This window comes from Lissotriton helveticus, chromosome 1_2 (assembly GCF_964261635.1).
Source record: "Lissotriton helveticus chromosome 1_2, aLisHel1.1, whole genome shotgun sequence".
Taxonomy (NCBI): Eukaryota; Metazoa; Chordata; class Amphibia; order Caudata; family Salamandridae; genus Lissotriton; species Lissotriton helveticus.
This window is the reverse complement of record NC_136058.1, coordinates 115,507,151-115,523,566: the sequence shown is the minus strand read 5'-3', so window position 1 is coordinate 115,523,566 and position 16,416 is coordinate 115,507,151. Positions and strand designations below refer to the sequence as shown.

Genomic DNA, 16,416 nt, shown 5'->3' with positions numbered 1-16,416 from the left:
TCAGTAGCGGACCGATGTGCGAATAGGCCGAAGGCAGCACAACGCGCCAAGATCCGGATGGCACCGAGGTGGTGTCTAGTAAGTTGCCGCACTGGTGTGGCCATCCTACAATGTTGAAAGTCGGCGTGGGGCGCCCCGTTGGCCTGTGAGATGGTGTCAGTAGCGGACCGATGTGCGAATGGGGCCAAAGGCAGCGCAACAATATTTTCTGACTAGAAGACACCACAAGGCGCTGAGATGCCAAGATCCGGATGGCACCGAGGTGGTGTCTAGCAAGTTGTGGCACTGGTGTGGCCATCCTACAATGGTAAAAGTCGGCGTGAGGCGCCCCGTTGGCCTGTGAGATGGTGTCAGTAGCGGACCGATGTGCGAATGGGGCCAAAGGCAGCGCAACAATATTTTCTGTATGGAAGATACCACAAGGCGCTGAGATGCCAAGATCCGGATGGCACCGAGGTGATGTCTAGCAAGTTGCTGTACTGGTGTGGCCATCCTACAATGCTGAAACTCGGCGTGGGGCGCCCCGTTGGCCTGTGAGGTGGCGTCAGTAGCGGACCGATGTGTGAATAGGCCGGAACCAGCACAAGGCGCCAAGATCCGGATGTCACCGTGGTGGTTTCATAGTTGAGAGGCACTTCATCTGCAGTGGGGCGCCGAGATCCGGATGGCACCGAGGTGATGTCTAGCAAGTTGCTGTACTGGTGTGGTCATCCAACAATGCTGAAACTCGGCGTGGGGCGCCCCATTAGCCTGTGAGATGGCGTCAGTAGCGGACCGATGTGCGAATGGGGCCAAAGGCAGCGCAACAATATTTTTGGAATAGAAGACACCACAAGGCGCTGAGATTCGGTTAGCACCGAGGTGGTGTCTAGCAAGCTATGCAGCTGAGTTGCGTGCGCACTTGCGGCGAATAGGTCGAAGGCAGCACAACAATGTTTTCTGAATAGAAGACACCACAAGGCGCTGAGATTCGGTTACCACCGAGGTGATGTCTAGCAAGTTGCCGCACTGGTGTGGCCATCCTACAATACTGCTCCGAATAACGGCGTGGGGTGCCCGAAGGGGGGGGGGGAGGCGGCGTGAACGGGCCTTCCTAGGTGGAGGCTCGTCTGCTGTAGTGGGGCGCCCCTTTACCGTTTCAGTTGCCATTCAGCTGAGTTTCGGCTGCTCTTGATGCTACAGCGACAGGCGGCTGCAACAGGACTCTCAAAATGGCGGCCTGTTCTTTGGATTTGGGCCTGGTCCACTAAAATGGCCCTGGGACACCTTAGAACTCGGACGCTCGATTTTTTTTTCCTTTCCTGTACATGCAAAAAAAGGTAAATGCCCGGTACGTTACACGCTTCATCTGCCACGATGAACTCTCCAGAGGAACCGAAAAAAAATATAGTTATGGTAACTATACCATGCATCGTCATATGGAGAGGTGGCACCAATTAATTATAGTGCTGCATAAAAGAGAGATTTGGAGGAGAACCCCTGACCTGCTAGTACATTCATCAAAGAAGTGGCACTGACAGCATCAGAGGCAAGGGAAACGGTCCCAAATATTTAGAAGAACTTTGGAAAGATTAAAATGACATGTTTAGATTGTGGCAAATTAATTTCATGTGGACAGATGAGTGTTACTCTAATAAATACAGCATATGAACATCATCATAGTCGATGGTTGGTAGAGACATTTTGACTATATCCTGGACCTGCCCGTCCTCGCCCAAAATGGCGCCGGAATAAATGGGACTCGTAACTCCTTGTTGTGTACTGGTTGCAGAACCTTGAAATCACGAGATACGTATGCAGTTTTGAAGCACATGGCGGGCGGGGACGAGAATTGATTGAATATTTCGACATCCCTATTGATATTAAGTTCTGATGTGTTATTGATTACTGTACTATTGAAAGTTCGAATTAACGTCACCCATGGTACTTGCCCGCAAATGTATATCTAGATAATTTTATTGTAACTGGCCCTGTCGTATTTTAATTATAAAATGTACATCCACCGATTCCGTAACTGTTAGACACCTTAGTTCTTGCAACCTAATGGCCCGCCCGTTACGTTCCTCTACAGTGTAAATGTCTACTCATCATATACGATTACAGTTTGCTCCGTGGCCGGCCCACGTGGTTATAGGCTCGTATTTGTATAATGAAATTTTCACAATAAAGGTTTTTAAAAGAAAACATGGTAGTAGTATATACATTGGTAAAGTTTTTAATAATAGTCACTGTTTTAGAATCATTAAAAGGCAAGTGAAATAAAGCAGACCAATTACATGAAGGGTAAAAGGTATAATACGAAGGAACGCAGTAAAGATAAATGGTCAAGGGTCGTTGTGTTTTCTACTCCTGCAACATAAAGTGATCGATAAGAATCTCATATTCAGGCGTATCGGCGACTAAGACAGCAGGTCGACCCTCTTTTGCTCAACGGCTCCGTCATGGGACGAAGAAACGCTCTTTTTCTCGAAAAAAGAATATATTTTACTTGCAGGACAGTTGTAAATTTTCCGGGAAAGTACATTAGCCTGGAACATTATAACATATATTTAAGAAAGAATAATGTTCGGAAGTAATAAAAAGCGTAATTTTTAGGTCATATGACCAAGCCTTTCATCATTAGAATAAGAAAAGTAAAATGAACCAATGAAAAGTTTTAACAAGTCACATGACTTGTTATGCTTACGTTACGCGCTGCGCGCCCCGGATGACTTCCGGATGCGCTAACGCGGCGCGTCATATGACGCATTACGCGACAACGCAGGTCCAGAATATAGTCAAAATGTCTCCACCAACCAGCGGTCGGAACACAACCCCTTTCAGCAGGCTAAATAGTTCTGTTAAATGACAACAGAAGGGACAGGCAACAAGAACCATCAGTCAAAGAGGGGAAGGCTAGTTCTTCTCTACCGGGTTACATTGGGGCGCTACCGGAACTGATCGAATTGGTAGTCTACAGTGTTTCTGGATGTTTCAGACTGAAGCTGGGTTTAGCATGAGAGCAGCACCATTTCGTAGCTCCGTCGTGGCCATTCCGCAACCAATCATGGCAGCCGCTCTTTATCGTTATTTTGGGCGGGGTGGGTGGCGGAGCCGAGCTGTTTTGCAGCCATCATTGTGTGGAGTTCAATTCATCTCACTAGTTTTGTATTTGTCATGAGGGATTGTTCCTAATGTTTCTATTTTAGCGAGGTCAAAAAGAGATCCCATTAGTGGCCTACTGATTTTGCTCGATTCCTTTTCTTTTTTTTTTACACGATTTTTCGTTATCTGCAAAGACTAAACAGAGTATTGCGACTCTGTGTTTGTTTGTAAATAGAGAATGAACCAAAGAGAACCAATTCTAAAACAGTAAATACTTGGATAACAATCAATCAAATGGAGAGAGAAGCAGGCACGACGTATTACAACGGGGGTAAAGGCCTGCGTTAACTACCTTTCACTATCTGCAAAGAGAGAGTACTCCTAATAGAAATGAGGGGGGGGGCACCATTCAAAGCAGATCAGTGTGCATAAACACGAAAATGTTTTCACTTACCACGTACTTGACATTCGACAGCTTATGATATTTGCTATTAAAAAACCATTGAAATTCACTGAAAAAACCATAGGTTATAGACCATATATAGTTAGGAATTAGCATTTACAAAACCTTGAAAATTCACTGAAAAAACCATAGGTTATAGACCATATATAGTTAGGAATTAGCATTTAAAAAACCTTATTTTACTCACACAAAACCATTGAAATTCCATATATAGTTAGTTGCACTAACTATATATCGCGCACCCGCAATCCACTGCTGATGATGTCACATATTACATCATTCATGACATGGTCAGTGACATCACTGATGACATCACTGATGACATCTCAAATGACATCACTGATGACATCACTGATGACATCTCATTTGACATCAATGACCACATCACTGATGAGATCATTCATGTGACAATACAATGCATCTCCTCACATTTTAATATAACCTCTGTTTCACCCAGTGTTAAATACAGAGTATAATTTTTGAAACCATTGACACACCGATACTAGTTACTACATACGCACTCACTGATTCCTACGTCTACACACACATTCACTCATTCACCCATACAATCATTCATACATACAATCACTCATGTTTACAACACTATCATATGCACTCATACACCTATACAGACACTCACACTCTGCCACTCATCCATGGAGTTACTCACACACCTAGTCAGTCCTGTAAAGAATCAATCACACTTCCATTTTCTTGTTTATACAGTTAAACATAGAGCACCTTACATTTTCAAACATATACTAACACATACTTACTTTCTTATACAATCATTGATACAAGTACACATTGATCTGCACAGAGTCACACACCTCCCAGCCAGCCACACACACACTCAGTCTCCCATACAAATACTTGGACAATCAATCAATAACCCATATAGTTAATCATATAGCTACTGATCAACACATGCAGCAGTTTACAGAACAACAGACATAATGATGCACAAATTAAGACAGTTTAGTCACTAACCCATGCACTCAGTGAGACACATTTAATCACTCACTCATACATTCAGTCATGCACCTACTAAATCCTTCGTCCAGACACTTATACATCTACTCATTCTTCAATATGTAAAACATATTTAAACTTTACAGAAACACACAGTCACTGGATGATGTCATCAGTGATGTCATCAGTGATGTCATTTGAGATGTCATCAGTGATGTCATCAGTGATGTCACTGACCATGTCATGAATGATGTAATATGTGACATCATCAGCAGTGGATTGCGGGTGCGCGATATATAGTTAGTGCAACTAACTATATATGGAATTTCAATGGTTTTGTGTGAGTAAAATAAGGTTTTTTAAATGCTAATTCCTAACTATATATGGTCTATAACCTATGGTTTTTTCAGTGAATATATATATATATATATATATATATATATATTAGCTTATTACCTAGAAGGTAGAAGGTAGTTATAGGTAGGCTGTAGTTTCCATAGGAAAATCGCTTTTTCATTTGCATTTGGCATCAGATTTGCCACTCACTCCAGCTGCTGTGTTGAAAGTTTGGGGTGATCTGTCAAGCAGGGGGTGGTCCCAAAATGTGTTTACTCCATGTTAATTTCATTAGTAGACTTTAGACACACCTACAGCCCGAACTACTGAACGGAGGTACACCAAATGTAGCAGAAAGGTAGCTGTTAGTCTGGAAAGTGCATTTGCATTAGATGGTGTAAATCCGTTCAGTAATTTTGTAGTTATTTAAAGAAATTTCCAGTTGTATATATAGGGATGTGGTGGATCGTGCTGAGATCTGAATGGATGGCAACACTTCAAACCAGGAAGTGTTGGCAGCCATCTTGTAGCTCAGTTGAACAGAGTCACAGAAAAAAACAGTTAAAAAAAAGAAATGTGAGAAAACTGGGTGCCCTGGGTGGAAGCAGGGCACCCAGTACTGTGGACAGGCCACAGGGGATGAGGTCCGGTCCGACCCTCCTCCCTTGTTTTACATTTTTTTTTATTATTACCCCCTTCCTTTATTTAAAAAAAAAAAAAACCCCACAGAGGCTGCACCCGGGGGATGGGGTTCCCGGGGCGGAAATCTACCCGGGGAGGTGGCCCCATTCTTATAATGCCTGACCCCAGTGATGGGCTCCCTGGGGCCGAAATCAGCCCAGGAAAGAGGGGCTACGTAGCCCCCTTCCCTTAGAAAAGAAAACTAAAATGTATTAAGAAAAAACTCATGGGAGGTCCCGTTCTCTTTCTCCACCACTATGCAAACGTGCCTCCTGGCACGCTGCTTGTTGGGGGATGAAGTCTCCTAGGCTCCTGAGGGTCCTTAGGTGCCAGCAAGACCTCCTGTTACTTCCAGTAAGCCCCAGACATCAGGATTGCTGAGAGGCGATCAGAAGCCAAGCCCCATTTGTCCACTACTCTGTAAACATGCCTCTAGGCGCACCTCTGGTGGGAGGATGACATCCCCTTGCCTCCTGAGGCCCTCAGGACTAAAGAGGACTTCTTCTCCCATGCAGTAATGTGCCAGGAGGTGTGTTTGCAGAGTGGTGGAGAAAGGGGCCGTGGCCTCTGATGACCTGTCAGCAATCCAGCTGTGTGGGTCTTACTCGAGGTAACACAAGGGCTGGTTGGCCCCCAAGGACCCTCAAGAGCCAATGGGACTTCATCCCCTAGCTAGTAGTGCACCAGGAGGCATGTTTGCAGAGTGGTGGAGAAAGGGGGCGAGGCCATCGAAAACCACTCAGTAAACCCACTGCGTGGACTTACTGGAGGTAACAGGAGGGGTAATTGGCCCACAAGGACCCTCAATAGCCAAGGGGACTTCATCCGCCTACAAGTAGACCACCAGGAGGCATGTTTGCAGAGTAAGTGAAGAAAGTGGGCATGGCTTCCGACAATCTCTCAGCAATCCTGCTGTGTGGGACTTACTGGAGGTACCAGGAGGGGTAGTTGTCACCCAAGGACTTCCTTGGGAGCCAACTACCCCTCCTGTTACCTCCAGTAAGTCCCACACAACAGGATTGTTAAGAGGTCTTCAGAGGCCATGCCACCTTTCTGCACCAGTTTGCAAACGCGCCTTCTAGTGCACTACTGGTTGGTGGATGAAGTCCACTTTACTCCTGAGGGACCTTGGGGTCAAAGAAGCCCTCCTGGTACCTCATGTAAGTCCTACACAGCTGGGTTCCTGAACGACTACTGCTTAAAAAACTACTACTTCAAAACCCATAGAAATTCACTGAAAAAACAAGGGTTACAGGGACCTTATAGTTAGGAATTAGAATTTTAAAAAACCTTAGAAATTCACAGAAAAAAAGGTTACAGGGATGTTATAGTTAGGAATCAGCATTTAAAAAACCTTAGAAATTCACTGGAAAAAACAAAGGTTACAAGGACGTTATAGTTAGGCTCAGGTTTAAATGGCGCCCCCGCAATGCACTGCTTATGACCTCACATATTACATCACTCATGACATTGTCAGTGACATCACTGATGACATCACGGTTGACATGTCAAATGACATCACTAATTACATTATCCGGTGACTGTGAGTGATTTAAAAAAGTTTCTGAGTGTTTATATATACCCAACTCAGGGCCTTAGGCCCAACTATCAAGCCAAGAATGCATTTGGAGGTGTCACACCACAAACACACGCCACTTGAAGCTACACCCCAGCCTGCTTGGCAGGTTCTGCAAGGGAACTGCATGGGTGCTGAGTGCATGGTGGTTGAGTGCTGTGTAGAAACTGCACAGGAAGTTGTGGCCGGCATGGATCGGAGATATGGGACAGGGGAGGGAGGTTGAAGGACGAGGGAAGGGCGCAATGGAAGTGGCAATAAAAAATACAATTTAAAAAAAATGACCTTTTTGCCGCTTTCTTTCTACGTTTCCTACCCTTGTTTGGCCAATGGAAGCACAACCAGGCTCCCAGTCAGCCAATAATAAGGCTGCCTTAGCAGCGTTGTGATTGGTCTGAATGCTGTGTTTCGGCTCTCAGACACTGACTGGAGGCCTGGGCATGTTCTCCAGGTAGGCTGAGAGATGCCACTCTTCCCCTGCCCCTGCCCCCTCACGCAAAGCTGTGGGTGGAAGTAGGAGAAAATAAAATGATAATAATGCAAGTTATTATAATTTTATTTTCTCTGCGTTTCACTGCAAAAAGGCGGTGAAGCGACGCTCCTCCGCCTTTGCGGACGATCGGCCACTGTGCACAAGTATTGCTCCGGCACTGGATTGATGCCGGGCAGGTGCTGCTTAAGAATTGTGCGGACCCTGATGAACTGCTGGCTGAGTGCTGCTCATGTATTGCATGGATAATGCGCAGGTGCTTGACAGCTGCTAGGCAGGTGCTGCACAGACCCTGCCTGCCATCACCTATTTTAAATGTATCTTCACAGCAAACACTCTTCTTCGTTTCGGCCAGGAGAATCCTTTATGGTAGGCATGCCAAATTGGTGCAAGGAGGCAGGGCTCTATGTTTCCAGTCCTCGCCTTTTGGGGCTCATTTTTTCATGTCACTGACGGCCCCATGAACTAAGCGCAATTTACAAATAGAGGTGAGCAAACCTGCAAATTAATAGGCCAAGACGAATTGAGCCAAAGATCTGGCTTGGCTCTAAGACTTTGTGTACAAGCCACGCCATGAAAACGTTTGGCATGTATATCGTGCAACAAACATAATATAAAAATATACGGCAGTCTCTTCAGACTTCAAGAAAGGGTATTTCTTTAACTTATGGAAACGTTTCACCTTGGCAAATCAGGTCACATCACAGCCTAGGCAGTTTTAAATATGATAGTTGTTATGCCTGAACTTGCCATTAACTAAGAGGCAAATAGTTATATAAACCCTAACATGGCGTAGTCTAATTATAAATGGAGTAATGCTATAGTCTACTAATTCAAGCATAAAAAATGCTTGTAGATGTTTAAACATGTTCTCATATCTGATAATAAAGAAAAAGGAGACCCTGCGAAATATATTTTTTTCGTAGCAATCAGGGCACGAGTCCTAAAAAGAGAAGTGGGGGGACGCTGTCACCGGAAGTGACGTCACGACAGGAAGTGACGTCACGGAAGGTGCGCTCCGATCTCGTCCCAGTGGCCTGAGAGTGAAGTCCAGCGTCCCCCTGGTAAAATAAGTGGGGGGACGCAGTCCACCATGCTTGGAGCCATTTGGTCACCCAGCTCATTTGCACACTGCCCTCTCTGCACTTCAGCTGAGACACTGCTGCTGCTAGGGGGGATGGGGGGGGGAATGCCTGGGGGTCGGTGGTTCCCTCAGCTGAAACATCATGGGCGCTCGGGACCGAGGACCCAGGGCCGTACATAAGTTGGTACCTATGTCTAAAGAGCTGCTTCGGTGCGCTTTGTCCGGCTGCCTCGGAGTGACAGCGAGTGCCGTGAGGAATCGAAACAAGTTGGTCTTGTGACGCATAAGGGTAAACTCGCGGGCAGAAACGCCTTGCTTCCGAGGAAACGAAACCGGGAGATGGCCCAGGGGAGTGTATTGAGGAAAAGGAGGAGGAGGCGGTATTACGGATGTGAGGAACGACTGACTTTAACCTTCCTCCTTTGCTGCTGTGTAAAGTGTCTTAAGGAAGGGCAATATTTGGGTTGTAAACTGAGAGGACTTTAGGCTGGAAAGGCATGTTGCAGGTGGGCGGGACTGCCGTTTGTAATGATGGACACGGTTTTGATTTAGCAGGGTGGACGGCGTCCACCCTGAAAAACCCTCAGAAATAAGTGGGGGGATGCCGTCCACCCGCGTGGTACCCCGACTCGTGCCCTGGTAGCAATACACAACGTGGACAACCAGGGAGCCTAGCCTGTATTGATTCCAGGTTATCTTCATTTTGAAATGCAGTCTCCAGATGTTTATCTCTGTCTGTCTCTCTCTCTCTCCTGTTGTGCACGAAAGATCACGGTTTTGTCTTTTATTTTTGACCCACGAACGAGAAGCAGCAACACTCTACAGCAGACCCTACTCAGCACCCCCAGTCCTAAATAAAACCCCAAGAATGCATTTATTTGCGCCGTCTCAAACCTCAAACACCTTCCTGAAGTTTACGGTCCTCCTGATCATTATCACCGTTACTAGTGCACAACCTTGCTGTAAGGGGATTGAAACATAAACTTTTGCATTATCAGAGCGCCATTGGTATTCTCCGGAATTTACACAGCAACACATAACTCCAGACATCTCGAGTTACCCCGTCTCACGAGCATGCAGTCACGTCATTGATTTTTGGATTTTCATGGTATCACTTTTTTCTTTCAAAGTCAGTACTACAAGTACCATAATTTAAATTAACAAAAGGGGACTTAACATGCAAACTCTGATCACTACAAATAGGCTTCTTATTTGTTTCCACAGCTTTACCTTGCCCATTACGTCATCAAGTTGCCGAAGGTCAAAGCTCGGCAAACATCCAATAAAGGGCCAGGAGAAGGGTCCAGGGGGGAAATTCTTCGGTGGCCTCCTTTTGACATAATCAGCTACGAGGAGGAAAATTGCTAAAAACAGAAGGACGTTTGAGAGGGTCGCCTGCTGCAGAAGGAAAGTTGCAGCGGACAAAATGGACAGTTCCATAGTTGTGGAAGAAGGTTCCCTGTTAAGAGAACACTACCAAAGCTGCCTTGAAATTCTGCACGCAGATTGCTTAACCCAGCGGCTCGCGGCTGCTGCCAGGGCAGAATTCCAAAACCAGCTCAACCCAAATACAAAAGAAGCCAGAGAACACGCGCAAATCTTGCCAAAATAAGCTCAAAACACGCCCTGCCCCGAATATCTCTAAACAAGTATAAAAGGACGCATAGAAGTTATAAAAGAAAAAGTTAGTAACAGGAGCACTGATTAGAATTTGGAGCTTAACCCGATTGAGCAATAGAAGACACAGACTGTCAGCCCAATACGTGTATAAGATAAGGGATGAGGCATCTGAAGCAACTATTTTCTGCCAAAGATTTGACCTGTGTTTATGTCATAACTGACTTGATTAAAGTATGGTTTTGTTTAATATTTCATGCTTCATATCAACTAGATTTGATTCATGAACTTATGCTTCTATAAAGTAAGTGCCTCAAACAAAAAAGCTATAATAGGCACAGCCAGTAAAGTAAGTCTGGCTATTTTATAAAGGAAAGTGCTTCTTCATTGATTGCCAGAGACCTCAAGTCTCACTCATTGCCAATGGGACTCATGCATTTGAAGGTCAGCTTCAGCTCCCACATCCATCAGGAAGAGGCCTCCTACGAACTCCTTCATGTGATGTGGCAGCGAGCTGGTACTTACACCACAATGTTTTAGTAAAGTCGTCAAATAAATTTCCCCATTGGTTATATGGACCTTTCTTGGTTGACTTGAAGGGCTGTAAGGGTGAAGACACCAAGGATACATTTCTGCCCTGTGAAGCCAATGTTACCCTACATAATGACCAGGAATCACTCATTATGGTTAATTGGATTTATGTTAGGATGCTAAGCTATCCAGTATATAAGCAGAATAAAAATATGTTTAAAGGATACAACAATACAGCTGGTAAGCTGAAATATCTCAGTAGGTAAGCCATTATAAGATGAGATACAGGATAGTAGCAGCCACAACAATACAGAAACAAAGTATAGTAAATAGATGTTCCATAAAGAAACTTCCCTTCTCACTTCTAAATATGCATTGATTACAGGATCATCTAACCAGGGACTCTAGATAGGGAGCGTAGAAGTTGTTAGCATAGTATATACTACTGTAGAAATCTTGAGAAAAGGAAATAAATGTTTAGCATAAAGCTTTGATGTAGGCGAAATCGTATTTTACTTGTAGGGGTGCACATGTGTATAGCGCACCCGCATATAGTTGTATTACCATGAAGTATTAGAATTTCGAAATGTATTAACCTAAAACATTAAATGTTTAGACCATTTAAAAGTAACATGGAGAAAATTAATGGGGAAAGTATATGTAACTAGTAGAAAACATGAGTTGAAGATTCTTCTTGTAGACAGGGACGTTTCTTAGGGAGACCATTGGTGACCCTCTTCCCTTGGGACTTCCCACCACATGTGCACACATGCATATTTCATGGGTGCCACAGGGTGTCCTTTTGGCACCCTTGCACCCTTGAAATTGCATGCGCAATTTGCAAGTACCTACTGAGTACTCGCAAATTGGGCATGCAATTTCCATTCATTTCTAAGGCCTCTTGGCCCACAGAAATGAATGGGAAGCCATTCCTTATTTGCGACTCGCAATTTGCGAGTCACAAATAAGGAATGCATAGAAATCGCTATTTAAATTGTGAAATCTACATGCATTGCGTTTTGCGAGTCCTTAATAGCGAATCGGTAAAATTAGCTATTAAGGACTTGCAAAATACAGTGATGATACATCTGCCCCAATGTGTCCCAAAAAACTCTTAATTAATTGATTGGCTTAAAAACTCATTTTCTCCCCTCTACGCTTCCATGCTGCTAAAAAGAACCTTCGGATTGTGTCTCTAGACCAGGTCCAGAACTTATGGGTCAGCCCTTTCAGCTTCACGCTTGCACGAAAGCAGAGAGGTCTGTACCTCTCTAAGTCAAGAGGGAATCTGAATTTGCAACTGTGGGAACACCAATTAAAACAACAGATGTCTCAGAAAGGTCCTTAGTTTTTCTCACACCAGTTTAACAAATTGATTGATTGATAGGCTTTATTTCGATATATAAAAATATCATAAAAGCTTTACATATTATTTAAAAAAGACACAATATTTACAACAGTCACAATACAAATATATGATCCTAAAAAAGGGCAATATTTACAACAATCACAGTGTATTACAAATGTTAAAATAAGGCTGAATAAAACAAGAATTAAATTGCCAATGAAAGCCTTCTTAGTCGAATCAACCAAGACCACTTTAAAAATGTAGACACACCACAAACAATCAAGGATGATGTGTCAGACATTAGAATACGAAGTGCAACAGTATGCTGACGTGTTCCCAACCGTCTGCATAGAGGTCTAAGCCAGCGCCTCCTCGGAGCCTGATAGTCGGGACATTCGAAGAGAATGTGGGCCACAGACTCAATTCGATTGGGGCAGAGTGCACAAAAGGGTGAGAGCTGGTGAGAGGATTTCCATCTGGAGGTCAGTTCGCCTACTGGTAAAGTCCCCACTTTGAACTTAAAGTACAGAGCCCGATCGAAAGGGATTGAAATCATGTCCAGATATGGCTCGTAGGCTACCATGTCTTTAACCCTCACACAAGTCACAGTGGAGTTACAATGATTCGTTGTGGTTATAAGTTTGGTATGAACCCAACTACAATATAATTTCTTTAGGGTGGCTTTAGGGGGTGCAGATCTCGCGGCCCACGCATCACCAAGCCCGAGCTCCGCCAACAACCTTTTGACCTCCCTCAGCCATTTGATCTTAGACCAGCCCTCTAATTCCATAACCTCTCGGAGCGCCTCTGCATAAGAAGCTAACTCTGGAACACGCCATAGACGTGCCCAGAGTAGCAGGGGGTGCCACTGGGCTTGATCCACAATCGACCTACAACCTAGATCTAGGAGCACAGGGACTTGAGGAGTACTCAATGGGAGAGCCATCAGATCTTTCAAAAATTTGCTCTCCGCTTTTGCTAGTAAATCCAGGTTACAGGATCCCCACAATTCTGCCCCATACAACGCTGCACTTACCCCTCTAGCTTTATGTATTTCTACTACTGGGGCAATAGGTTTGATTGTGGAGGAGCGTTGTTCCCTAAGAAGAACACCCCCCACCCTTTTATGTGTTAGGAGCATCTTCTGGATGTGGGGGTTCCAACTCAGAGTGTCATTGAGCCGGATACCCAAATAGTCAAACTCAGCCACCCTCTCCAATTGGACATAATTCAGGGCCGGTAGGCGCCCCGGTTACTTTGGGGGATTCATAATCAGGTACTTGGTTTTATCAGTATTGATGACCAAACCCCTTAGAGTGCAAAACTCCTGGAAGCTGGTCAGGAGGCTCTGCAAGCCCACAGGGGTTTTTGAGATGAGAAGGGTATCGTCTGCAAATAGCAGGGTGGGGATCCGTTTGCCCACCAGAGATGGAGCATCTGCAGGAGTTTTTAGCAGATGCTCAACCACACCGTTCACATAGAGTGAAAACAGGGTGGGAGCTAGCACACAACCCTGGCGGACACCTCTTCCCACCGTGATTTTATCTGTTTTTTCCCCGTTCATACCCCATCTCACCTTCGCAAAATTGTCGGCGTGAAGTCTCACAAGGAGGGATAGGATGTATGGAGGCATCCCTAATTCAGACAAGACCTTCCACAGCCCCTCCCTTGGAACCAGGTCAAAGGCAGTCTTAAGGTCTATAAATGCTAAGTAAAGACTGCCCTTGCCTACTACCACAACCTTCCAGTACAGAAGGGCCAATCTAAAGGCCTGTTCAATGGTCCCAGTGCCTGAACGGAAACCCGCTTGTAGGTCCGATAGAATGTTATTATCGTCCACCCACTGAAGCACCCTTCCCAGGATCACCTTCGCCGCCACCTTCTGGGTAGAATCTATAAGGCTAATGGGCCTATAATTGGCGGGGCTGTCCCGACACCCTTTTTTGAATATTGGGACAACCTCTGCCCCCTTCCAGGACTCAGGAACGGACGCACCCCTCCGGATGGCGTTTAACAATGCTGAAACCAATTTTCCCCACTCTTTCGGATTAGCACGTATCAAATCACCCGGAATCCCGTCCGGCCCAGCTGCCTTTAATGGCACTAGTGACTTGATAACACCCTCCACTTCTTTAGGAGTAAAGGAGTCTCCCTCTAGATCACCTAAGCGGTCAGCTAGTAGATCGGTGGCATAGGATGATAACGGTGGGGACACCTCGTTGGCAGTATAAAGGGCCAGAAAATGATTGTACCAGCTCTCGGCAGTGATGTTACATGTCATCAGAGTACTGTCTGGCCTGTCCTTAGCGCTTATGCGATTCCAGAACCCTCTAGCATCTCTGCCTGCACTCGCTTCAATAAGGTCCGACCAGAAACTATCCTCTCATTCTTTCTTTGCTACGATAGTTGTCTGGTTATACTCTTTCCTAGCAAACCTTACTGCAGCCGGGGATTTGCTTTTAACAGCACTAATTAGGGCACTCTTCTTTTCCCTACATTTCTTAGTGAACCAACCCAGGGGTTTCATTTGGTTCTTGTTCTTGCCTGCTCTAGAAGCCTTACTAGGAAGAGTAAGAAGATCACTCAGGGCATTCGTTGTTTTAGTAAAAAGCTCGGCAACTTCCCCAGGTAATATACTCAATAGGTCCACTTTGGACTGGGCTGAGGATAATAATAACCCAATAGCAGACACTTTCTCTTCATCTAGCATAAGCTTACTCCACTTCATTCGTCTACCGCAATTGGACGGGTGCGATTCAGGGAGGAGAGGTGCTATACGGGGCATATTTACTCCCTGATCCCTAGTCCATAATGGAAGCAGGGCAAGAGAGAGAGAATTGTGGTCACTCTCTACAGATGGGATGACCTCCATATCTCGCATAAAGCTCCATAACTTAGCGTCAAGAAGGATGTAATCTATCCTTGACGTATGGTTAACTCGGTTGTATGTATGGGCTCCAGAGGAATCAGAGGCCGTCCTGCCATTGGCAGCCCTAAGACCAAATTCCATAGTTAGTGAGTTAATTTGGACCACCACTTGGGACCATCTCCTAATGGGGGGCAGGGCAAGTACATACGATGTGGCCTGACGCTGTCTTAGTAAATGTTCCAACCCTAATAAGATGGGTGATTGAGACCCTCCCTTGGTACCTCTGGCATAGATGTTGATAATATCCAAGGTCAGCCCCCTCCGCGGGCCTGATATCGAGATTTTAACCCCTTAAGTGCTGCCGTCGGCCAACGGTCGTCACGGGCACTACCTCCCCAGTGCTGCGTGCGACCGCTGGACGTCCAGTTCAGCACCGGATAATGGACAGCGCAGCACTGGGGAGGTTTGTTTACTAGCTCCCAAGTGGTTAAGTAGGTCAGAGGAGTTTGTCTCATGCTGGGTAACTTGACAATTGAGTGATATGGAAACCCAAATGAGGAGGCCACCTGAAGTACGACCCCTCCCAGCAGTGGGGTGCACAGCTGGGACAAAAAAAGTTGAGTAGCCTACCTTGTGGCAGGGTTCCCTAGTCCAAGTTTCTTGAAAAATACATATTTGATACGTTCCCACTAGGGTGTTCCAATCAGGTTGGTCCAGCTTCCTACTAATGCCCGCAACGTTCCAGCTGAGAATCCTCAAATCGGGATCAGCCACAGCTAGCTCTATGCGGGACTTAGGGCTGGATACCCCCACCCTCTCCCATACTGTTGCTAGTAAGCTATCACATCCTTGACTATTTAGGGGATCATTTCCCAGCGTCACCTCCATATTCGGTACTGGCTCTGCATTACGGTCCAGTGAGGTGCCACAGTTGTCAGAACACTGCTGCACTTCCCTAGTAAATAAATGAGCGCTATCTGTCTGCTTAACATCCCTGCTTTCCCCCTCCGGTACCTGACTGGCTAAAGGGACTTGATGATTGTTGGTATACCCCCCATGATTACTCACAATGTCCTGTGGATCTTTAAGTTTAGTCTGGGGGACAGGTACAGTACTATAAGATATAGATTCTCAAATATCAAAGGGAACCTTTCGGATACTACCCATATCATCCGATCCTGTGCCCCCTATAGAAAGTGAATCGACTCCCTCCATGCCTGCCAACGCTGCATAGTGGTTGAAAACAGGGATGGAGTAGTCAGACGGATTTTGGAAAAGGGGCCTCAGGTAACTTTCCTGTGATTGATATGTTGGCCTAGAGCAAGAGATCTCTCCCCTTACTAATGGCCTGGCAATATTTTGGAA

At 45.4% G+C, this 16,416-nt stretch overlaps 1 protein-coding gene across 1 annotated transcript in view; it reads right to left on the bottom strand.

Annotated features, from left to right (window-relative positions):
• Positions 1–10,202, bottom strand: part of LOC144798808 (cytochrome P450 2J2-like) — a 354,582-nt gene extending 344,380 nt beyond the window's left edge. The window contains exon 1 of the mRNA XM_078669855.1: positions 9,917–10,202. Coding sequence (XP_078525981.1) covers positions 9,917–10,126 — 210 coding nt within the window. The 5' untranslated portion in view covers positions 10,127–10,202. The remainder of the gene's footprint in view (positions 1–9,916) is intronic.
• Between the last annotated feature and the right edge of the window lie 6,214 nt (positions 10,203–16,416).